The sequence below is a fragment of the Ascaphus truei genome, chromosome 4 (assembly GCF_040206685.1).
Source record: "Ascaphus truei isolate aAscTru1 chromosome 4, aAscTru1.hap1, whole genome shotgun sequence".
In the NCBI taxonomy this organism is placed as follows: domain Eukaryota; kingdom Metazoa; phylum Chordata; class Amphibia; order Anura; family Ascaphidae; genus Ascaphus; species Ascaphus truei.
This window is the reverse complement of record NC_134486.1, coordinates 237,486,885-237,511,361: the sequence shown is the minus strand read 5'-3', so window position 1 is coordinate 237,511,361 and position 24,477 is coordinate 237,486,885. Positions and strand designations below refer to the sequence as shown.

General features: G+C 43.3%; 1 protein-coding gene across 2 annotated transcripts in view; it reads right to left on the bottom strand.

Annotated features, from left to right (window-relative positions):
- Window positions 1–10,566: 10,566 nt before the first annotated feature.
- The window catches only part of MEMO1 (mediator of cell motility 1), a 41,574-nt gene continuing 27,663 nt past the window's right edge, over window positions 10,567–24,477 (bottom strand). For both annotated transcript variants that reach the window (XM_075597064.1, XM_075597065.1), the window contains 3 exons: window positions 23,983–24,059; window positions 12,027–12,131; window positions 10,567–11,304 (listed from right to left, as the gene is read on the bottom strand). In XM_075597064.1, the coding sequence (XP_075453179.1) occupies window positions 11,173–11,304; window positions 12,027–12,131; window positions 23,983–24,059 (314 nt within the window). In that variant the 3' untranslated portion in view covers window positions 10,567–11,172. The remainder of the gene's footprint in view (window positions 11,305–12,026; window positions 12,132–23,982; window positions 24,060–24,477) is intronic.

Sequence of the window (24,477 nt, the reverse complement as noted above, 5' to 3'; positions counted from 1 at the left end):
ATGGCTTCAATTCCAAAGAATTTGACACCTTTTGGATCTTGGGAGTGGTGGTCTTTGAAATGTTTGGAGACACTGTGTTGAACAAAGCCTTTCTCTATGTTCTTGATGTGTTCTGCTACTCGTACTTTGAGTTTACATGTGGTTCTTCCAATGCATTGTTTGTTACATGGACATTGTAACATATAGATTACAAAGCTTTAGTTACAGTCTATGAGATCTTCTATATCATGGCTCTTTTCTGTTACTTCTGATTGTATCTGAAGTTTTTTTGTGAATGTAGGTGTAATTTGCACCCTTTACAGCTCTGACATTTGAAAAAACCTTTTGTCACAGTTATAGGTGTTACTGAATTTATGTCAATTTTAAATTGTACCTATTCTCATTGAGACATGCTAGAAAGACCTCAAGATGATTCAAGCTACCATCCCAAATAAGGAAAATATCATCTATATAACGATGCCAGGATACAAGGTTTGCGCCAAACTCGTGATTGGACAAAATAAATTGGTCCTCCCACATACCCATAAAGATATTTGCATAGTTTGGCGCAAACCTGGTACCCATTGCAGTTCCCCTCACTTGCAGGAAGTATTGATCATTATACCAGAAGTAATTAAGGCTCAAGATATGTCCTATACAATCTATAATAAATTTTATCTGTATTGGATTTAAATCTCCATTTTGTGTCAAATTGTCCTGAACCGCAGTGCAACCTTGTATATGATCTATCACGGTGTATAATGAACCCACATCACATGTGACTAGGGTATAGCTACCTCTCCATTCTATATCTTTCAGGATATTTAACACTTAAATAGTGTCCTTTACATAAGATTTCAATTTTTTGACCGGTCCTTTTAAAAATTGGTCAATATCCTGAAAGGTTTGCAGTGAGATTTGTGGATTCCTCTTGCACCTGGTGCTGGGATTTTTGTGTAGCACTCAGTGTCCTACCATTGCTAATAGCATCCTGGCTGTCCTTGGATAAGGACTTTTGGACAGTTTTTGCTTTGGGACCCTTTGGTCTGTCTGCAGTTCGACGCTCACCTGCTATTTGTGGAGCAGTCCTTGATGTCTGGTTGCCCGTAGGGGCGAAACGCGTTAGAGATACTTCGGGGAACCTTCCCTTTTTATCCCTGTTTGCATATGGCTAAATAAATACTTTTTACCCCAGCGCAGCCCAGTCTTCATTAGCATTTGCCCAGCAGTGCCCGCTGCCCTTTCTCTCTTCCCAGTGAGAAGTTCTTCCTCCAAATCACAAGTGGTCAGCATATCTCAGTGTCTTTGAAGAAGTTTAATATAGTATGCTTGCCTCCCTTAATTAAGGGAATAAGAATGTTTACCTTATTTGCTGTTGCACTGGTTCATCAGTTTCACAAGGTCTTTATTCCATTCACTTTAAGCCAGTGCACACTTGAGCAGAGCATCTAAAATGGTGCATTGCCTTGCTGTAAAACCACTCAGTCTCTGTTGCAGAAAACAAAGTGTCTGCTTTTGTTTATCCAAGTTTAAAGGAGCAATCAAAGCAATTCAACACTTAATGCCATTTTTAATTAGTTTTAATATACTGATAATCCTTTGATTTCTATAGCAGGCTTTAACACACTTCCCCCGCAGTGCAAGATATTTGTAACACTTTCCGGTGTGTGATCATTTGTTGCCAATATTCCCAGCAGTTTGAGCTGTAAACTAACAATAGATAATGTTACCTTCCTAATATGAGACTACATTGTAGCTGCTGAGTTACACGGACTGTAGGATTGATTTGAAACTGAAAGGCAGCCGTTGAGTGAAACCTGGGAAGCACGATTTTGCAGTTTAGGTAATTCGTTTTTATTAAATGTAATCAAAGGCTGCGTATATTAACACACACACACACACACACACACACACACACACACACACACACACACACACACACACACACACACACACACACACACACACACACACACACACACACACACACACACACACACACACACACACACACACACACACACACACACACACCCTCCCCCCCCTATAAGAGCACACGGGTATAACATGTGAAGTGTAATTAATTTTATTAGTGTACCATTAAAAAGTGTATAGAAAAATGGTAAAATGGTGAGGGACACCTCAAATAACAAAGGACATGTTCCCCCTCGATCCCTTAATTCTCTTTGCTCCCCTCCTCCTCGATTTTTTGGGCGTACCCTCTTTAAAAAAGAAAGAGGATGCAGCTGCACCTCTGGAGATTCTTGGGTCACGAGAAATCTCAATATCAGAGGAGGAAGTAGAAGAATTGTCCCCTCCTGTTGTCATCCCTTTATCTCGTTTCCTTCAATTACGCCATTTGTAGACTAGATCATCATTATCAGTCACATCCCTCAAAAAATATATATATTTTTGAAAGCAATCAGGTCCTCCTCATATTTACAACAAAAGACAGGAGTGCCCAATGCTACATCAAATTGACAAAACATATATGGGGCGGGGAGGGGGTCTGTGGTCCAGAGGAGGAACCCCTGAAACTGCTTCAATGAGCCCCAGGGTTCCACAGAACACTGGTTGGGAATCACTGCATTAGTCAGTGTTTGTTTGCATACCACTCTTTGCAACAATATAGCTGCATGTAGCAATCAGTTTTGACCTGTGTGTCTTTGATAGGGAGGCCTTTTTTCCATCTTCTGGTCACTGCTATTGCCTTTTGTTTTCAATTATATTACTGTCCTAGGTCACTACCTGTAGCAGAATTACGCTATTACTTCACAGGACTTGCATGTCCATTGTTATTTGTGGTGTCCCTCACCATTTTACCATTTTTTCTACACACTTCTAATGGTACATTAATAAAATTAATTACACTTCACATGTTATACCTGTGTGCACTTCTAGGGAATCTTTTTGTGGTTTCTTTTTGTTCATATCCCTGAGCAGCACTAGAACTCGTTTATGATAGTCAATTCTAGCTTTTGGGTACTATCTTATATTCTTGGGGCTTGGATGCAGTATCCCTCTGTGTGGAATAAATAAATAAATAACTTATATATATATATATATATATATATATACACACACAGTACATATATTGGGTTTATGTGCCGGTTTTTCTACTGAATACACGCTGCTTTTTGTACCTTTGAGTGTGCTGTCTCCTTCTTGCCTCGTGATCTTGGGATCCTGGATCTACTCGGTAAGGAACCTATCTATCTATATATATATATATACATACATATATACATATATATACATACATATATACATATATACACACACACGCAGTATATATATAGTAGCACTATTCCTACCAAGTTGAATTACGTATTAGGTAACTGATGCTGCCTTAATAAAAGACACAAAGGGTTAATGACCATGGCATGCAACACATAGAGAAAAGGACAGACAAGTCACACACAACAATTAACATATATAATCAGTCCCAGGTAGTCCTTCCAATAAAGGGCGTAGGAAAAAAGTCCAATCTCTGCTGTGGGGGTTAAATGCTGCTCTCACAAGGATTAACAAATCCTATGGATGAACCTAAAAAGAAAAAGAGAGAGAGAGCGCAACCCCATAGCGCAATATGAAATTTATTAAGATGGAGAAGGGGTGAACAAGGGAATAAAGCGCACTTGCAAAGTTTAAAATAAAAACAAGCAGTTGTGTATATCACCGCCAGCAGAATAGAAAAGCTGTCCCAGAACTGCATCCACAGCTCTTCAATTGGAAATCGCACATCCTGGAGTAAAGAATGTCCCAAAGTAAATAAATTACTTCACTGCTACCAGCCAAAGTAATACTCGTGGCATGATCCGCCCACGATCGTGTCGCTGGTCGATGACGTAGTGTCAGATGCCAAATACTTCCCAACACGTTTTGTCGCAGTCTGCGACTTCTTCAGAGGATTTATTTGCCTGCGTCCGACTCCAGTGACTGAAATATTCTCCTGTTGTCAGGCGGACATAATTACACCAATGGAGCTGCCCGACCATCATGAACCAATGGCCAATCTCGTATTGCATGGCCAATGGGAGAACTACCCAGTGTTTTGTCTGACGTCAGGCTCCAAATACATAAATATATATGTAATTAAATGCTGAAAGACACATACCAGCAAATACTTCTAGGAGCAATATATCAATACAACTGCACAATACAAAATCATACTTGTGATACATACCTTAATAATAAACCAAGAACATAAGTATAAGGGAGGATAGGTGTGGGAAAGGGGATGATAGAAACATGAAAATAAGTAGTAGGTAGGAGATAGCTGGCAGCATATAACTAATACGAGATAGAAGTGCTCCCCAGCTGCGGACGCTGGTATAGAGGACCTACAGAGGAGTTCTCTGGGCTCAACGTGGGGCCGAGTTCCCCTAGGAAGAAAGGAGGAGAGACCGTGTTGAAGCAGAGACGTCTGTTCCAAAAAGGACTAAGATAAGCAAAACCCTTATTATTGTATGCAGACTGTTACACTGTGGCATATGCCAGGGCATGTTTTGGCTTGGGAACCAGCTTAGCTGGCCACGCAGCTAGTGAGAACGAAAGCTATGGTGTAGTTAGCTTCCCCTAAATGGAATAGGTGTTTATTTTTTATGATTTGGTTTTCTTAAAGGGACAGTACACCCGGAGTTTATTTGGTTGTGGCTAATAAACCACTACAGTTTAAGTCTCATACAGTGTCTAGCATCTTACTGGCCGTGCGGCCATCCTGCCACACCAGGAATAGCTGTATTAAAGGTACGTAGCACATACACCAACATTTCGAACCTTGTAGGGCAACCTTTCTCAAGGAAGTGCACTTCTAAGAGAATATATATATATTTACTACCTGATATACCCAGTGTTGCCCGGGCGTGGAAGGGCAGGGGGCATGGAGTGGAAGGGGGGGGGCAAAGGGAAGGGGGCAAAGGGCAGGGAGGGGGGCAAAGGGCAGGGAGGGGGGGCAAAGGGCAGGGAGGGGGGGCAAAGGGCAGGGGGGGCAAAGGGCAGGGAGGGGGGGGGGGGGCAATGGGCAGGAAGGGGGGGGCAAAGGGCAGGGAGGGGGGTGGCAAAGGGCAGGGAGGGGGGGCAAAGGGCAGGGGGGGCAAAGGGCAGGGAGGGCCACCTCCTGCAATGCCCTAATACCTCCTGACGAAGCGCTGTAATGCGCGAAACGCGTTGAGGGTTTGCTCATTACTTTTGAGTTGCACTCCTGGGTAGGAGTGCAGTTTTAGCACGTTTGATTCTCCCCATACATTAGTTGTTGATATTCCCCCCGTCATCTCGCTAGCGTTTGCTGCTATTGCCATAGCCCTTGACCTAGCTTGAGAGCCCGCCTACCACCTTTGTGTTGCTGCACTTCCGGTTCCGGGTCAGGGACCCTGTGAGAATCTGCAGCAGTGGATCACAGTCGGGGCAGGGGGATTGTAACTGACGCTGTATACAGACCTTTGTGGGAGCATCAACATGCATGCGGTTTTAACTAATTGTAAGTAATACTGTGCAGTGTTGTTTTAATAAATTGACCTCATCTTACCTTGGCATTTCTCTTTTTCTCTGCGCTCCACCTCCCCCTTTGTTTTGTAGTTTGGATTGATTGTGGCCGGCTGATCACCGGAGGGAGAAGGAGCAGCGGGAGAAGAGGCCTTTCTGAAAATTCCCCGTGAAGTTTACAGACGAGCGCGGTCTCCATTTCCAGGAACAGAGAGGGGGGGAGCAAAGGGCAGGGAGGGGGGGACTCAATCCCCCCCATACACACACACAATCCCATCCCCCCCCACACACACACACAATCCCCCTCCCACACACACAATCACACAATCCCCACACTCAATCCCCCCCCCCACACACACACAATCCCCCCCCACACACACTCAATCCCCCCCACCCCCCACACACACTCAACCCCCCCCCACACACTCAATCACTCCCCCCCCCCCACCACCACCACCAACACACAGACACACTTAATCAGTCCACAATTTCACCTGGGGGGGCGACATGCTCCGATCCCCCAACCCCCCATGCTGCTGAAAACGGGAAGCAGATAGGAAGAGAAGGAGGGGCTGTCTGTGTGCAGAGAGAAGCCCCGCCCCCTCTGCAAGACATAGACATAGAAGCAGCAGCACGGATCTTCTGGCCCCGCCCCCTCTGCAAGACACAGACATAGAAGCAGCAGCACGGAGCGCCCGTGCACAGCTCTGGCCGCCCCCAGGTTTCCCCCTACCTAGTGTGTGTGTGTGTGTGTGTGTGTGTTTGGCCCGTCACTCCGCCTCAGGCCAATGAGAGGCACCAATGAGAGGTGTGCGGGGGCGAGCGGCCCAAGGGACCAATGAGATTTCCCCTAGGGACACCGGACATCCAGACAGGCATACAGTGCTTTCACTAATATAGTATAATATATATATATATATATATACAGTGTTCGATAATCCTATACATTTACTCGCCCGGGGCGGGTGGATTTAACCCCCGGGCGTGTAAATATTGGCCCAAGCAGCACGCGTGTTTTTTTTTAAAATTCCCCCGTTCGCGCTGAAACTTCCCTGCTCGCGCAAAAAAAAAAAAAAAAAAAACTCCCCCTACCTGACTCCTGATTGGCGCGCGCTCCCAGGCTTTGTAGGCGCGCGGCCAGGCTCTATATGAGCCCGCCCCCAACGAGCGGCCATTCTTTCTGCCTGGAGATCTGTTGGAGGGTAAGTACTCTCCATGCTGCGGCCCCTCTGCTCCTTCCCTGCGATCCCCCTGGTCCCCACATGGCTCCCTACTCCCCACCGCGGCAGCTCTCCTGTCCCCTTCCCCTCCTCCTGTCCCCTCCTCCTGCTCCTGTCCCCTTCCCCTCCTCCTGTCCCCTTCCCCTCGATCCACCGATCGATGTCCGGGGCGGGAGGTCCCCTCTGCTGCAGCCCGGTTGGCTTGCGGGGGGGGGGGGGGGCTCGGCCCTCACCACGTGCCTCCCATGCGCCAGCTACCTTCATGATGGCGCAGCCGCCGCATGAGGTGGGGAGGGAGTCGGCCTGCCAGCCCCCACCCCCCCACGAGCTTCATGCCGCCACGAGCTGGGGGGGAAGAAGCAGCCTGCAGCTTGGCCGTGCACTGTGACATGCCGGCGAGGGGAGCAGGGCAGTGGCGGCCACGGCGGGGCTGACTGTCACCTGGGGCGCCCAGTGGGGGATACCTCGCCACGTGCCTCCCACCCACCCTGCTGATTGGGGGGGGTGGGATGTCGGCCTGCCCCCCACACGAGCGGGAGATAGGCGCGGGTGGGTGGGGGAGGAGCGTGGTGCTGGTCGCGGCCTTTCCTCCCGTGTGTGTGAGAATGTGTATGTGTGTGTGTGTGTGTGTGTGTGTGAGAATGTGTATGTGTGTGTGTGTGTGTGTGGGAGAATGTGTGTGTGTGTGTGAGAATGTGTGTGTGTGTGTGTGAATGAATGTATGTGTGTATGGGAGTATGTGTATGTGTGTGACACCAGAGGTACCCGCCCAATCAGTAACCTCCCCCCCCAATCAGTAACCTCCCCCCCAATCAGTAACCCCCCCCCAGTCAGTAACCTCCCCAGTCAGTAACCCCCCCCCCAGTCAGTCACCCCTCCTAGTACAATGGAACGAAAACAGGGGAGCGTCAGTACCTGAAAAAATATATAAAAAAATACCATAGTGTATACTGCTTACAAACAAAATACATTAAATGGTAGGGCTCCAAGGAGCAACAGAGTGCTGGATCAAGGATTATGGTCCATAAACAGCATATAGTTAGGGAGAACGATATCCCAGAAGAGAGACAACAGAGCCAAGGTTAAAAAGCCAAAATAAAATCACCCCTCCTGTCAGTCACCCCCCAGTCAGTGTCAGTCACCCCCCACCCCCAGTCAGTGTCAGTCACCCCCACCCCCAGTCAGTGTCAGTCACCCCCCACCCCCAGTCAGTGTCAGTCACCTCCCACCCCCAGTCAGTGTCAGTCACCCCCCACCCCCAGTCAGTGTCAGTCACCCCACCACCCCCAGTCAGTGTCAGTCACCCCCCCACCCCCAGTCAGTGTCAGTCACCCCCCCCCACCCCCAGTCAGTGTCAGTCACCCCCCCACCACCAGTCAGTGTCAGTCACCCCCCACCCCGTCAGTGTCAGTCACCCCCACCCCCAGTCAGTGTCAGTCACCCCCACCCCCAGTCAGTGTCAGTCACCCCCCCACCCCCAGTCAGTGTCAGTCACCCCCCCACCCCATCAGTGTCAGTCACCCCCCCACCCCCAGTCAGTGTCAGTCACTCACCCACCCACCCAGTCACCCCTGCCCCACCCAGCCACTCACCCAGCAAACCACTCACCCAGCCAGTCACTCACCCAGCCTCGCTCTCTCTGTGTATCACCCACCCTCTGTGTGTGTCACCCACCGTTTCTCTCCTCTCTCTCCCCCACACTCTCTCTCTCTCCCCACACTCTCTCCCCCCACACTCTCTCTCCCCCACTCTCTCTCTCTCTCTCCCCACACTCTCTCTCTCTCTCCCCCCACACTCTCTCTCCCTCCCCCCCACACTCTAATCTCTCCCCCACACTCTCTCTCTCTCTCCGCCACACTCTCTCTCTCCGCCAGATCAGGTAAGATCCCAGGTGGGATTGCTGCTTTAGATATTGTGAAGCGGGGGCATCCAGACACTGGTTAAGGGGTTCAGGAAACTAGTCATTCACACCTGGCTTTTAATTCTAGATCCGACATTTACACACACACATGTAACAAGGACTAATTGTAGTATAATGTAATACAATAAATACATTTGTCAAAAACGAATGTTGTTCTGACTAGGAATTTATTAAATGTATTTTATTTATATATTTTATTTTAAAGCGGGTTGGGGGCGGGACTAGGGGCGGGACTAGGTGGCGAGTAGATTTTTTGGTTGGGCGAGTAGATTTTTGGGTGATTTGTCGAACACTGTGTATATATATATATATATATATATATATATATATATATATATAGTATAGCTAGTATGCTATTTAGTCTAATATATGTAACTTAGAGGCAATTCTCTCTCTCAACTAGACAAAACAAAATAGTCAATGTTGCATTGCTCCTTTTAGTATTGCTAGTATGCTATTTAGTCTGATGTATATAACTTAGAGGCAATCCTTGCTCATATATATATATATATATATGTGTGTATGTATATATATATATATGCAAATATAGCTGTGTGCTCATCTGCATGTCTTAGGCAGGTCTGCAACCCCGCCTTTCCCCATTATCACCCAGCATACAGCACTTCCACTGCAGCAAGGGATTCTGGGAAATGACATGCAAATGAGCACAGTGTCACTTTTTGCCTCAATAGGCAAAAAGTGACACTGTGTGCTCATTTGCATGTCATTTCCCAGAATATATATATATATATATTACGTGAGTGTTCCTTATTATGCCTAGATGTATTCCCTAAGTGAGCAATCATTGAAATAGCTAAATAATGGCTGTTTTATACATCTTTTGATTTCGAAACCTCGCACATGCGCAGTTGGTTCCTAATGGAGATTTCCTTGCGTTCCATTAACCATAGATGCGTGTCAGATGCACGCCGTTAATCTAGAGCTACAGCAACAGTCCAGTTGCTGACAGGTACACAAGGGGTTAAACAACATGGATGGGAGTAATGATTAAGTAGATTATTTCTTGCACCTGTACATTTAATGGGATTTTAGGTATATATATGTGTTCGTTCTCACTCTGTAAATCACATCATCTTGATAAACGTCCCGTTTGTGGACCGAAACGTTGGAATGATGTCTTGTTGATTCAATACAATATTTTGATTACCATTTGGAGTGCTGCCTCTGATATTTCATCTTGATGCGGTATAGTATTGCCTATATATATATATATATATATACCATATATATATATATTTAGATAGATAGAGAGAGAGAGAGGATTTACATATATATATTTTTACATATATATTTTTTACATATATATATTTAGATAGATAGAGAGAGAGAGGATTGAATCTAAGTTACATATATCAGACTAAATAGCATACTAGCAATACTAAAAGGAGCAATGCAATATTGTAACATTGACTATTTTGTTTTGTCTAGTTGTGATATTATAGACCTAACATCGCTAAGGACGCCTGTCCCCATCATTGTTCTTTTCATGTACCCATTTGATTTATGGTTGGTTTTATTCAATTCATACGGCAGCTGTAAAACCAGCTGAACTTTGCTAAGCCAGTTTCACTACCTCAAACACGTGTAGGTGGGAATTAATAGGAATTGTTCCGTTGGTGCCGGATTTTGCCTCTCACTTTTAGGCCCATCTTTACTAAGCGGTGCTATTTCATAACACACCTTCCTGTGCTGTGTAAGTGAATGGGCTCTCGGTCTCGAGATACACCACTTAGATTGTAAGCTCCTTGGAACAAGCCAATCCTTTCTTCCAAAAGTTTACTTTTATGCATTCATCCCAACTGGTATTCTTCTTCCCTGTATTAGGCCCTGTTTCTATCAAGCTCCGCATAGATTGATTGACATAATATAAACAATACAATATATGTATTTAATGACATTACAAGTTGAAAATTTAGGAACACATTAATGGGGGAAAAAAAAAAAGAAAAATCACATTATTTTGGTTTGTGTAGCCCTTTATTAACAACTAAAATAGAAGGTATTTGTTGTACAATACTGGTAATAACCGACTATACAGGAATTGTATTATATTCTAATACAGGATAAAGGATCATTTTTAAACGCATTTTTTTTTTTATTAAAAAGCTTCCACTCTTTTCTTTTTTGTTTTACAACTTGCAAATCTATTCTGAAAGCCGAGTATATGTGCACATATCTGCAAAGAGTGCAAATGTAGGTTATGGTAAAGGCTAACTTATTCCATGTAACTAGCATTTTGTAATTGTTTGCCACCACTTTCCATTATTACTTTTTAATTTCACAAAAACACGTTGACACAACTTAAACTTCTGTTACTGTAACCAAGAAAGCATTCTTTTTTTTCCTTTTTTTTATATGGAGTAACAAAATCAAGATAGGACTACACCTACTGGAAAAGAACAGAGGGGATTTCAATTAGATTAAGGTCCCACTAAACCCACAGAGCAGGGGCTGTATCTGTGCCGCTGCTTGGCTATGACCTCATGGACAGAAAGAAAAAGTGTGTCAGCATTGTGTTTTCAGGTGGCATCCCTGAGACGGTGCGGTTCAATGCACCACAAGTGCTCCAGCAGCATAACTCACTGAACTGTCCTGCCAACTTCGGCACTGGCTAGACTGAGCATAATTTAAGAACGAGAAGCTCATATTCACCCCATTCTTCTGGAGCTCTGTTGCAGCCTAGAGGGAGGGAAAGATAATTGTGCAAGATTTCAAATGTTGTAAATTGCTGCCTTAAACAGAGTTGGATGTCAACATTTTTAATACAGATTTGCTTCATTGTGTGTTGTCATTTTGTATTATTTTTCACTGAAAATATAACATTTACAATAATATAGCTTGTGATACTTTTCGCTCGTGTTCTATTGTTGTGTTGGAAAAATTGCTTATTGTTGACGATTTTTTTTGTTAAAATTCTAAAGGGATTTTTGTCTTCAAACATTTTTTTTTTTTACAAATCGTTCGTAAAAAATATATATTTGTAAACTTTCACATTATTGTGCAAAACACGTGAAAATAGAAGATGTAAAGCAAGAATGTTGAGGGATTAAGAAAATAAATCATTACATCAAACGAAAATACAAACAAAGAACAAAGTAACTTTCAACTGGAAACTAAAAGCAAAGAACGGCTAGCGTTAAAAATAAATAAATTAACATGGGAGTAGTTAAATCGTTCCCGTTTTAGATACAGCTGCAGATAATCGTTTTTAATTCCAATCACGGCAGGAAAGGAGAAGTTATTTTCATTCACATACACTTTCAGGTTTATGTGGTTGACTTGACCGAAGGATAAAACTCCAACAATAAGATTAATTGCGCCTAGTAAATGGAAATTTAATGGTGCATGTTTTCCATTTATAATGAAAATCAGCCACAAAATAAAAATGTGATAATACTTACGTTTAATAGTACCCCAATGGGATGTCTTCCACATATAGTATTGTGGTATTTCTTCAAGTAATTACTAAATGGTTGAGGATCTAATTGCTCTATAATGCCCATACCCTAAAAGGCAGAAAACATACAAAAACTCGTCAAACACAAGGTTACAGAATGATGTAATAATTGTAAATATAAGTACCGCCCCTATTTAATATGGTGACAAGTGGGGTAACACCCCCCCAAAAGTGCACTGACCTCCACAGTGTTGAATGGAATTTAATGCATTAATTACCCCGATTCTCACCATATTAAATAGGGTCCATAATGTCATAAATGAAAACGAAAAATCTTAGCCCAGTCTCTCAGAAACTATTGTGTTACAATTGTGAGTAAAGTGTACTCTACCATCTTAGGGATACATTGTGGAAAAGCTACAAAGTAACTGGCACTACTAAAGATCTTAATAACTACAGATGCCTGCGGAATATGTGCACAAGGCAAACAAGGCACGCAAAAACACTATTACTCTGACAATCTTCACCAGAATACATAAAATCCAGCTAACTTCTGGAAGGTTATAAACAATATATTCCAGCCTTCTAGCCATCAACAACCATGTAATATCATTAAGGAGGATATTGCCATGGCAAATCCCACCGACATTGCAAATGCATTCAATGAATACTTTGTGGGGTGTGTTACTAATTTATTAGCGAAACCCAATCAGAACTACATACATGAACCTCATTTTGGGAGTACCCCTAAAGCCTCAGCCTCTCCCAACACTGCCCACAGTTTTCAATTTGTCCCAGTATCTGAAGAGGAGATTACATAAGCACTCCTCAAATTAAAACTAAGCAGCCAATGTGGACCTTATTTACTGGAATCTAAGTTCCTACGACTTGGTGCCCCAGCCATTGGAAAACCGCTTGCTTCCCTAATCAACTCTATCTTGCCTTCAGGCCATATCCATACGACCTGGAAAACTGCCAGAGTTGTCCCAATCTTCAAAAGTGGGGACAAAAACACTGTCTCAAACTACAGGCCAATCTCTCTTCTCCCAATACTATCCAAAGTCATGGGAAAATGTGTTCACTCCCAATTAAGAGATTACTATACCAAGACAAATTTCCCAAGCCAATTCCAATCTGGCTTTCGTCCCAAACACTCCGCAGTAACTACCCTCCTAAAAGTTTGCAATGAGATCCAGTGTGTAATGGAACTGGGACACTTATTGTTGCAATATTCCTAGATTTTGCAAAGGCTTTTGATAGTGTTGATCATGTTATCTTGCTAAACAAACTCCAGTGCTCTGGAATAGGGAAGCATGCTTTAAACTGATTTAATTCCTACCTATCAGGAAGATCCCAACATGTGTATCTCGGGTACTAACGCTAACCCCTTGGATATCACCTGCGGTGTCCCGCAAGGCTCCGTTCTGGGGCCCCTACTCTTCTCAGTGTTCATTAATGATCTTCCTATAGCTTGTAAGGAAGCCTATATACACATGTATGGATGCAGATGACACAATCTTAAATGCAAACATCCCTAACCTTGGACATGTACTTCAATCTGACTTTTTGAGACTTGAAAATTGGATTTCCCAAAACAAACCGTTTCTAAATACTGACAAGACTAACAATGGTATTTGGGACCAAGGATACATTTTTAAAGCTTCCAATGAAGGAGCTACAGATCAGAGCCAACCCTAATACTATACCAGCCCATTACTAGTTTCAAATATTTGGGCATATGGTTTGACTCCCATTTAACATTTTGGTTGTACATTGATACCCTGACATCCAAAACATATGCCAACAAATCCTCCTTAAGTCTGCTGGTCAGAAAGCACATCGCACAGCAGATGCTGTGGCAATTATAGACTATAGGGACATAGTATATGGCACAGCACCCCAAACTTGATACCCTCTACAACTCAATATGCCGCTTTGTCCTCCAATCCAATTACACAACACACATCACTGTGAAATGCTCAAAGAACTAGATTGGTCAACACTTGAGTCTAGGTGCAAAGTTAATCTCTCCTGTCTTGCCTTCAAATACTACCTGTCTATCTGAACAAGCTCCTCACCCCTACCACATGCCGCACTTATCTGAGATCTGACTCCAAAAGACTGTTCATGGTCCCAAGGTTCAACAAAGTATCCAGCTGCTCCTCCTCTTACCGTGCACCCTGCAACAGGCTACCGGAGACTCACACTGCCACCACCAGTCCAAGTGCTTTCAAAACTAAAGCAGTCTCACATTTTAATCTGGTCTGTAACTGTTATATACGCCTATAATATATATTATTTTTAACTGTGCATACAATGTCTTGCATTTAATGTATAACCCTTTTCACTCATTGTAACCATGTATTTGTCATAACTCTGTGTTCAGGGCATACTTGAAAACGAGAGGTAACTCTCAATGTATTACTTCCTGGTAAAATATTTTATAAATAAATAATAAATAAAAGGATAGTCAAACAACCTTATTGTATCTGGTCCTCCAATAGGTATATTGAAAAAATATCAAAATCGATTTATATTCTATAGCTTGCATAATTTATAAACTAAATGGAGTGTCCTGTTTGTCAATTTGTATGACACTGCTGCACACATACATATTTCTTCAGCATCCTATATGGCAGTCATAACAGCTGGGATATAACTCCTAGCTGGGAGGACAAAACGCAGGTATAAAGGATGTGTGGCCTGTTTCTTACCGATTTTTTTTTGTATGGAAATAGCATTGTGGATTAGGTTTACCTGCTGTCCCCCAAAATTAGCTGCTCTTAAATTGCCCACTAGGGAAGGACAACTTCACTGCCAGGGTCCCATACAAGGAGCCGTTTGGCTGTGCAGAAGGATTAGGGAGCCGGGGCTGCTCTGTTGGTGGTCTGGGATGCAGGATTTCCCTCTGCAGCCTCTATCACGTGGACCCGCAGCTGGACCTTCAGGCTAATAAGCCTAAGAAAGCAGCATCAAAATCCAAATATTGCATCATCTGCGATGTCAAGTTACCAGCCTCTCATCCTAGGAGGCTATGTGTGGATTGTGTGAGGAAAATTACGGAAGACGCTTCTTACTCCTTTAAAGAACTTTGACTGGGTGAAATCCTCTCTCATGCAATCTTTTAAGAAATTAGGATCCCAGGCTATTCTCAAATGTTCCAGATCTCTAGTGTTGGTTGACTTAGAAGACGATAGTCTCTTGGACGCTCAGAATCAGCGAGTCTTTTCTGAGTTGAACGAAGGATCCTCCTCCGTAGATTCTTCCCAGTTCACAGCTCTATTCAGGGCACTAATTGGCTCCAAATTAAAGTTGTCAGAAAGAGGAGAAGCTATACTAAGATGTACCCTTTTCCAAGAAGATGCAGACACACACGCCTAAGGTGAAGACAAAAAATTTTTAAGCGCAAATACCGTATTGACCAATTTAATTAAACCGAGTGAACACTGGTGAGAATGAAAATTAAATTTATACAGTCCTCATGATAGGTGCAGCTCCTGTAGTGGACTCAATCCAAGTCCATGAATAGTGTAGAGAGAGAGGGTCAGGAGGGCACTCACATCCGGGGGAATCTAAAAAAAGAAAAAGAACATACACATAGTGCAACAAAGTATTGGATGATCGTGTAAATTCACTCACATTCTCTGTGAGCGATAAGGGCTTTGTGGTTATCAAGAGTGACCACCTCATATGTTGATTCAGTAGTGGTGTCCGTCTGGACACAACCGTGTAGAAAGACATGGGGTGGAGGATCCCATATACATGACAAATAGAGGACATAGAAGAATAGTGTAGATAGCTTTATAATAGGAATAAATTAAAAAGTATTACACTCACAAAACATAAGTTGGAGTCAAGCAGTGGGACCACCCTAGGTCAGGCACTGGTGAAAGTCAGCACTCCCCTCCTTCGCTGGGGATCCACCCGTGGCAGCCGTCCACAGTGGAATTTCAAGAAAGGAAGAACTTATTCTTTTGCAGAGTTTTCACCAGAGTTCACCAAGGCTTGGCAATCCTTCTACAGTTTGTGATGTCCACCCTACGTGTTTCGCTCTAATGAGAGTTTCCTAAGGGGTAAAGTTCTGTGTTCTCCATCTTCTCTCTTTTAAATTTGCCGCTGACGCCGGGCACATCGTGATGTCATCGCGTTGATAGACACTTGCGACGTCACGGCGCAGAGTGCGTGGTGCGTATCAGTGATGTCATGACGCACCCTGCGTCACAACAAACCTGGTGGGAATGCGAGTGAATTTCATATAATTTATTAGAACACTATCATCCAATACTTTGTTGCACTATATGTGTATGGTTCTTTTTTATATACCCCCGGATGTTAGTGTGCTCCTGACCCTCTACACATCCTCCTAAGGTGAATGCAGTGACTGCACAGATAGCAAGATAAACGACCATACCCTCAGAAGATGGAGTGTCGTATTGAGGGCGTTTTAGGGAAGCAATACACTACTCTGGGAACAATTTTGAAGCCAGCGACTGTATATCCCGAACGTTGACAATTAGGATCTCCAATTTACATCAAATAAAAATATCACTTGTGAGCACATTCACATCTCAGACAGGTCTGCAGCCCTGCTTTTCACCATTATATTCTAGGATGCAGTGCTTCCACTGCAGCCAGGTTTTCTGGGAAATGACATGCAAAGAAGCACAGTGTCAATTTTTACTTCAAGTCTATTTTAACATAGACCCCTATAAACATATGCCTGTCATATTACACAGTTTTTCAGCAGAGTCTGGGTTAAAGAAGTGCATAGCCACTAAAACCTACTCACAGACAGCTGTTTTGAGCTGAAAAGACAGAATTTCTCTATTGGCATCCACAAGACAAAGTCTGCTATGGTGAACCAAGGAGAAAAACCTTCAAAATGGCAGGTCCATGACTCCCTACACATGGAACCTTCTTACAACCGATGGCAATCTTCCAGGATAGGAAGCCTTCTGCCAAGACATCAGTCCATGGTCACTGGTCACCAGAGACCAAATTACTTAACAACATCCTGGAAATACGCACAGGAGGACCTCCCACTCAGGATTTTGTTGAACAATGCCACAGCCTACATCAACCAACAAAGGGGGCACCCAAAGTATAAAAGCTCTCGGAGAGGTCTCAATGATTTTGATCTGGGCAGAACAAGCAGTTCCCCATCTTTCAGCAAACTACATTTCATAGGACAAAAATGTAAAAGCAGGCAATCAGTTTTACCAAAAGAATGGGCGTTGTGTCCACAGGTATTTATGGATATAGTACTTTGATGGAGCTTTTCATCAATAGAACTGATGGCATCCATAGCAAACAAAAAGTTTGCTCACTTGGTTCCAGATGGTAAGATTCTGAAGCCACAGTTTAGGACACCATGTCAGTCATATGGACATTCCCTCTCATATGTTTCATCCCATTCCGTTACTCCTGGTGGTGATACCAAAATTCGGAGAGATAAGGTGAATGCTCTACTAATAGCGCCACATTGGCCAAGGCAGGCATGGTTCGCAGACCTGATGAACCTTTCCACTCCACGGAGGCTTCGTCCACTTCTTGCCCTACTGACGCAGGTGTTAATTCCCTATCCACATCCAGGTTTCCTTCAGTTGACGGCATTGCAGTTGAAAGGTGATCTTTGAGGGTTTTTCCGGCCAAGTGACTGATCCCTTACTCTCCTCCAGGAAACATGTCCCCTCAGCTATATATTACAGAATATGGAACATATTCTTTATGCTGTGCCACAATCGGGAGATTACGCTGCTCCACAGATCTTAGTTTCTACCACTATGGTTTAAAAAAAATGGCTGAAGCCTGCTTCACTGAAGGTACAAGTGGCAGCATTGGGTGCCTTGCTTAATAGGCAAATTGTTATCGATTCTATGGTCACCAGATTCAACAGGGCAACCATCCAAATCAAACCGTGGATAAAGGCTCCTATACCCTCGCTGTACCTGAATTTGATCTTGGGAACTTTTACTTCAGCAGCGTTTGAACCTTTGAGTGACCTATCCATTAAAGACTCACCACCAAGACCGTACTTCTCATAGCAAGCACTACAGCAAACAGAGCTGGAGAATTGCAAGCATCATCATGTAAGGAACTGTATTTCCAAATTCATCTGGATAAAATTGTCATACGAACAGTTCCTCACTTCTACGCTAAGGTGGTATCCAAGTTTACCATAAATTAGGATATTGTGGTCCCTTCATTTTGCCCTAACTTTCTAATGAAAAAGGACAGAATATTACATAATCTGGATGTAGTTAGAGTATTGATAGCAGAGTTTAGGAAAACCTCAAGGCTGTTGGTTCTTTTCCAAGGCACCAGAAAAAAGCAAGCGGCATGAGCCACATCTATTTCAAGTTGGATCACAACAGTAATCAGCAAAGCGTTTACTTCTGTAGGGAATGTACCAACACAGACGATTCAGGCTCATTCAACTAGGTTTATGGCAACATCTTGGGTGGAAAAAGCACAGGCCTCTGCAAGGTAGAAACATGGTCCTCATTGCATACTGTTTCCAGGTATTATAGGTTAGATGTCCAGGCCTCGGCGGATGCGAGATTTGAGAGGAAGGTTTTACAAGCTGTAATTCCATCAGCTACTAAAGGATCTATTTAACTGCTTCCAATCTATTTAACTGCTTTGGATCATCTCAGCAGTTATGATTTCCAAGTACCCTGAAGAAAATAGGACATTTACCTACCGATCTTTTGGTTTCTTCAAGTCCTATATGGCAGCCTACTTCCCTCCTTTGTTTTTCTTTTTTCACCCGTCTATTTTGTGCTTCTTTTTAGGAGCTTAGAGAACTGATAACTGACCAGGGAACAGGCCACACCTCCTATCAGCTGCATCAGAACTCTTGTCCTACTTCAGCTAGAAGGAGTTACACTACCGACCAACTTTATTCTTACTTGGCTAGCTCCGCGAATTTCGGAGTATCCCGGTTATCTGCGGTTTTGTGTCGTTTTCTCCCGGGGTATATAGCGTTATATCGCGGATGTGATTTAAGCATTTTATCCCCGCTGGCTGCAATACTGCAATGCCGTGTAAAAACGCATGGGGGCGTTTGCGAGCTGTTGTCTTTGAAGCCGAGAAATTCATGAAATGTAATGCAGTATATACTGTATATATACAGTATATACTGTATAACAACAACCCCTATAATACACATTCAGTACTGTATATGCACATCAATGATACTATAGGCCATCCCCTGGCGAGATGTGTTTGCAGCAGAGAGAGAACCGCTGCTCTCTCTGCGCAAACATCGGCACATTAAAAATTATTTAAAATACATACAATAAAAAAAAACTCACACAGCAGCCGCCCAAAAAATAAATAAATCTAAATAAATAAATGAATATAAATAAATACATTTAAAATACATTTTTATTCATAGTGTAGATGTGCAGGGGGTCTCCGGAGCTGAACCGCGTTGGTTTCAGGTTGGGGGACCCCCTGCTCCCTGAGATACAGGCCCCTTTATGAGGTGCCGGTATCCCTCTGCATTTAAAGGTCCCGATCACGTGACCGCGACATGTAAACAAAGCAGAGGGATACCGGCACCCCCTAAAGGGGCCTGTATCTCGGGGAGCAGGGGGTCCCCGGACTTAAAACAGAAACGTTTCTGCTCCGGAGACCCTCTGCACATGTACAGTATAAATAAAACACATATATAAATAAACACTCGTTCCTTACCTTAGCGGCTATGTGCTATGGTAACGAAGCAGCATTTCTGTATTTTAATAATATTGTACAGTGAGCAGGGGGTTCCCTGAGCCAGAAATTAATGCTCAGGGGACCCCCTGCTCCTGCACAATATTATTAAAAATACAGAAATGCTGCTTCATTACCATAGCTGATAGCCGCTAAGGCAATGAAGGGGTTAACCCACCGTGCCCGCTTTATTGTGGGTAGCGGGGGTGGGTGAAGGGGGTATTTGGCCCTTGGTGTGAGTTTAGGACTTGCGGGGGGGTTGCGGGTGCACTTAACCCCTTCACGACCGTAGCAGTTAATACCGCTACGGTCGTGAAGGGGTTAAGTGCACCCGCTACCCCCCGCAAGCCCTAAACAACCACCGATGGGGCCAATACCCCCTTCACCCACCCCCACTACCCACAATAAAAAAAATTCACACACAGCAGCAGCACAATTAATAAATAAATCTAAATAAATAAATAAATATAAATAAATACATTTAAAATACATTTTTATTCATAGTGTAGATGTGCAGAGGGTCTCCGGAGCTGAACCGCTTTGGTTTTAGGTCTGGGGACCCCCTGCTCCCCGAGATACAGGCCCCTTTAGGGGGTGCCGGTATCCCTCTGCTTGGTTTACAGGCCGCGGTCACGTGATCGGGACCTTTAAATGCAGAGGGATACCGGCACCTCATAAAGGGGTCTGTATCTCGGGGAGCAGGGGGTCCCCGGACCTGAAACCAACACGGTTCAGCTCCGGAGACCCCCTGCACATCTACACTATGAATAAAAATGTATTTTAAATGTATTTATTTATATTCATTTATTTATTTAGATTTATTTATTTTTTGGGCGGCTGCTGTGTGTGAGTTTTTTTTATTGTGGGTAGTGGGAGTGGGTGAAGGGGGTATTGGCCCCATCGGTGGTTGTTTAGGGCTTGCGGGGGGTAGCGGGTGCACTTAACCCCTTCACGACCGTAGCGGTATTAACTGCTACGGTCGTGAAGGGGTTAAGTGCACCCGCAACCCCCCCGCAAGTCCTAAACTCACACCAAGGGCCAAATACCCCCTTCACCCACCCCCGCTACCCACAATAAAGCGGGCACGGTGGGTTAACCCCTTCATTGCCTTAGCGGCTATCAGCTATGGTAATGAAGCAGCATTTCTGTATTTTTAATAATATTGTGCAGGAGCAGGGGGTCCCCTGAGCATTAATTTCTGGCTCAGGGAACCCCCTGCTCACTGTACAATATTATTAAAATACAGAAATGCTGCTTCGTTACCATAGCACATAGCCGCTAAGGTAAGGAACGAGTGTTTAATTATATATGTGTTTTATTTATACTGTACATGTGCAGAGGGTCTCCGGAGCAGAAACGTTTCTGTTTTAAGTCCGGGGACCCCCTGCTCCCCGAGATACAGGCCCCTTTAGGGGGTGCCGGTATCCCTCTGCTTTGTTTACATGTCGTGGTCACGTGATCGGGACTTTAAATGCAGCGGGATACCGGCACCTCATAAAGGGGGCTGTATCTCGGGGAGCAGGGAGTCCCCCGACCTGAAACCAACGCGGTTCAGCTTCGGAGACCCCCTGCACATCTACACTATGAATAAAAATGTATTTTAAATAATTTTTAATGTGCCGATGTTTGCGCAGAGCGGTTCTCTCTCTGCTGCAAACACATCTCGCCCCCGCCGGCCTACAGTATCATTGATGTGCATATACAGTACTGTATGTGTACAGTACTGTATGTTAGGGGTTATAGGGGTTGTTGTTATACAGTATATATATGTATATATATATACTGCATTACAATTCATGAATTTATGCCATCTGGCGGACACGCGAAGCATTGCAGCCTAGTAAATCCTGAACCATTATTAATTAACACATCAACCGCGCGTCAGCCGGGCATGCGCCTGGCTGGGAAGGCAAAAGGAGCCCGGCATGCTCCGGGTGAAAAGTGTGGCATTCCAGGAACATGCCAGGTACAAGCCGGTGATTAGTAAGAATAAAGTCTGCCGCAGCAGTATATTCCAGCTATTATGGCTGCCATAGAGGGTAAATTCCCTTTTTCAAAATGATACTTACTAGACTATATATGCAAAAATAACTCCTATGGGATGCCTACTCATAGCCAGTCATGCTGTGCCTGAGAACACAGTTAAAAATCAGCTATTATAGTATAGGCATCTTTTTTTTTAACAGAGTATACTTTACTTGCAGGTCATCAGAGTTCCATCTCCTAGAACTCCAAAATACCTGCAGAAAAAGTAAGAACTATGAAAATACCTCTGCTTCTGTACCTACTCCATTCTATGATTATGACAAATGGGCTACTGCTGAATGTGTCTGCTAACAGGAATAGATACCACATTCACAAGTGAACTCTGTATACTCCATTTTAGATAAAACCTTACTTTCCGGTTTTAAAATAAGGACTTAAAATGCATTGAGAAGCAATACACTATTGCACATTAAACAGCTTGACCATTTCGTGACTTCTTCGCGGAAAGAAAAGGGCCAATTTTATATGGTTTGCAAGCTCTAGCTGTGATCACACTAGTAATGCTGATTTTCAGGGATGTATGTACACTAAACCAAAATCATTTGCAAACTGGCTTATGCACTTTACTGTGTCTTCTCAGTTATGGGGAGCACATAATCAATAGATATGTTAAAAAATAAAAAGAAGAACATACATAGTGCACTATTGCAGATACAGCAAAAATAGGTGATGTTTGGAAATCTTGTGATAATAAAACTCACATGGTGTAAGATTTAAACAGGTGTGGGTGTAATACACTCATTATCTATTAACGGTGGCAGGTAGAATCCCTCAGATATCCTTAGAACAAATAGGAGTCCTCCGTTTCTCCCCGCGGGCAAGATAGGACACAGGAACAGTCAACAGTAGTTAAAAGAACAATTTTATAATAGCATGTAAAGTGCAATATCAACGCTTACAATTAAAAAAGTAAGAACCAGCACGGAGTCAGATAGGGCTCCAACCCCGAACACCGCTACTTCCCTAGGTGAATATCGGCTGTGCAATACAGTCTCTCACTCGGCTCACTCTCTCAGCTCACAGGTAAGGCTCACTGTCACAGCTAAGGCGCCTGAAGTCACAATGGTCTCAAGCTCGTCTCGGTGGTAATGACTGCTCAACGCATTTCGCAATATGCTTCGTCAGGGTCCATGCAGTACAGACGTGTGGTAAGGGGGTATAAATAGCCAAAGCTAAAGCTGTGAGTCATTTACTAATGAATTCCTCTCTGGCTGCAGCCAATGTCCATGGAGTAAGTTTTAACCAATCAGGCGGTGGACAGACGGAGGAGTGAATACCCGGCTGATACAATACGGGCAGCTAAAATCCTTTTCCACAGTACCAATCTAATTCAGATCAGACGGGTATTCACTCCTCCTTTGGTCCGTCGCCTGATTGGTTAAGATCTAATTGATGTAAGGATATGTGAGGGATTCTACCTGCCACCTAGATCCTGAGTGTATTATACCCATACATTCCCAGTTAGCTCAAACTCCCACACCCACCACATCATGAATATATATTTATGTCAAAAAGAGTGCTACTGGGCGTGGCAAATGTATACAACAAGAGACATATTATACCCACACCTGTTTAAATCTGACACCATATAAGTTTGTGTACCACAAGATTTCCAAACATCACCTATTTTTGCTTTACCTGCAGTATTGCACTATGTACTGTATGTTCTTTTTACCTTTTCACATATCCACTGATTCGGCACTCCCCATTGCCGAGAAGACACACTTGACAAGAACTACGAGCAAGTTATAAAAAAAATTTTAGCAGCGTATTTATGGTTTTTGATACACCTGTATTCACTCTCTATGCACCAGTCACCGCAATCTCACACTATCACTGTGCATTTTTAAATAAAATAATTTTCAAGAGCACCCAGTTCACATTATGCACTTTACTGACAATATATTTGTTTATGATTTTTCTGGTTTCCTGGTTAATGAAAAATAGTACTCTTAAATAACTGATGCAGTTTACATGATATTTAGTGAGTGATGAATCATACTTTCCATTGTGGTAATTCACGAAAACTGCACCAAAGGCAAACGTATGAAAAGGATACTGATGAAAACAAAAATCTCATTTGCATATGAAGCGACTGAACCATGAAATAAAAAATAAAATGGCAGTGACATTGAAATATCTTGGCAAACGTATTTCAACGTCTTAACTTTCTTGGCAAAAGAAATATACACACTTACCATTTTATCTAGGTTTTCAATTGACCTATAGATTTCTCCTTGGGATTCATCATAGTATGTGTAGCGAAATCGTTGTCCTTGGGGGCGGGGGAAGAGAAACAAGATCTTTATACTCATATTTCAAAGGAAAAATATACTTAGAAATGACCTCCCGATTTTCTTTTGCATTATCTTTTCTGAAAAAAAATAATTGCTAACCGACAGCTGTAACTTGATCATTCTTGCAGCAATTAGGTAAAACCAACTAATCTGTAATAAAATAATGTATCTTGAAACTGTGGTAATCAAATTTAGACCTCACCATCATTTATTTTTAAAGTAAAAACACACCTTCACATGAGGATGTACAATAATTTAAGTTTAGTTATATACAATTACATTTTGTTAAGACAGGAAAAGCCAGGAGAAATAAATAAGTCTTACACCATGCCCGAAACAGTGGTAAAGTCGATATACACTTGAGCTCTGGTGGTAGCGAGTTCAAGACCTCTGAAG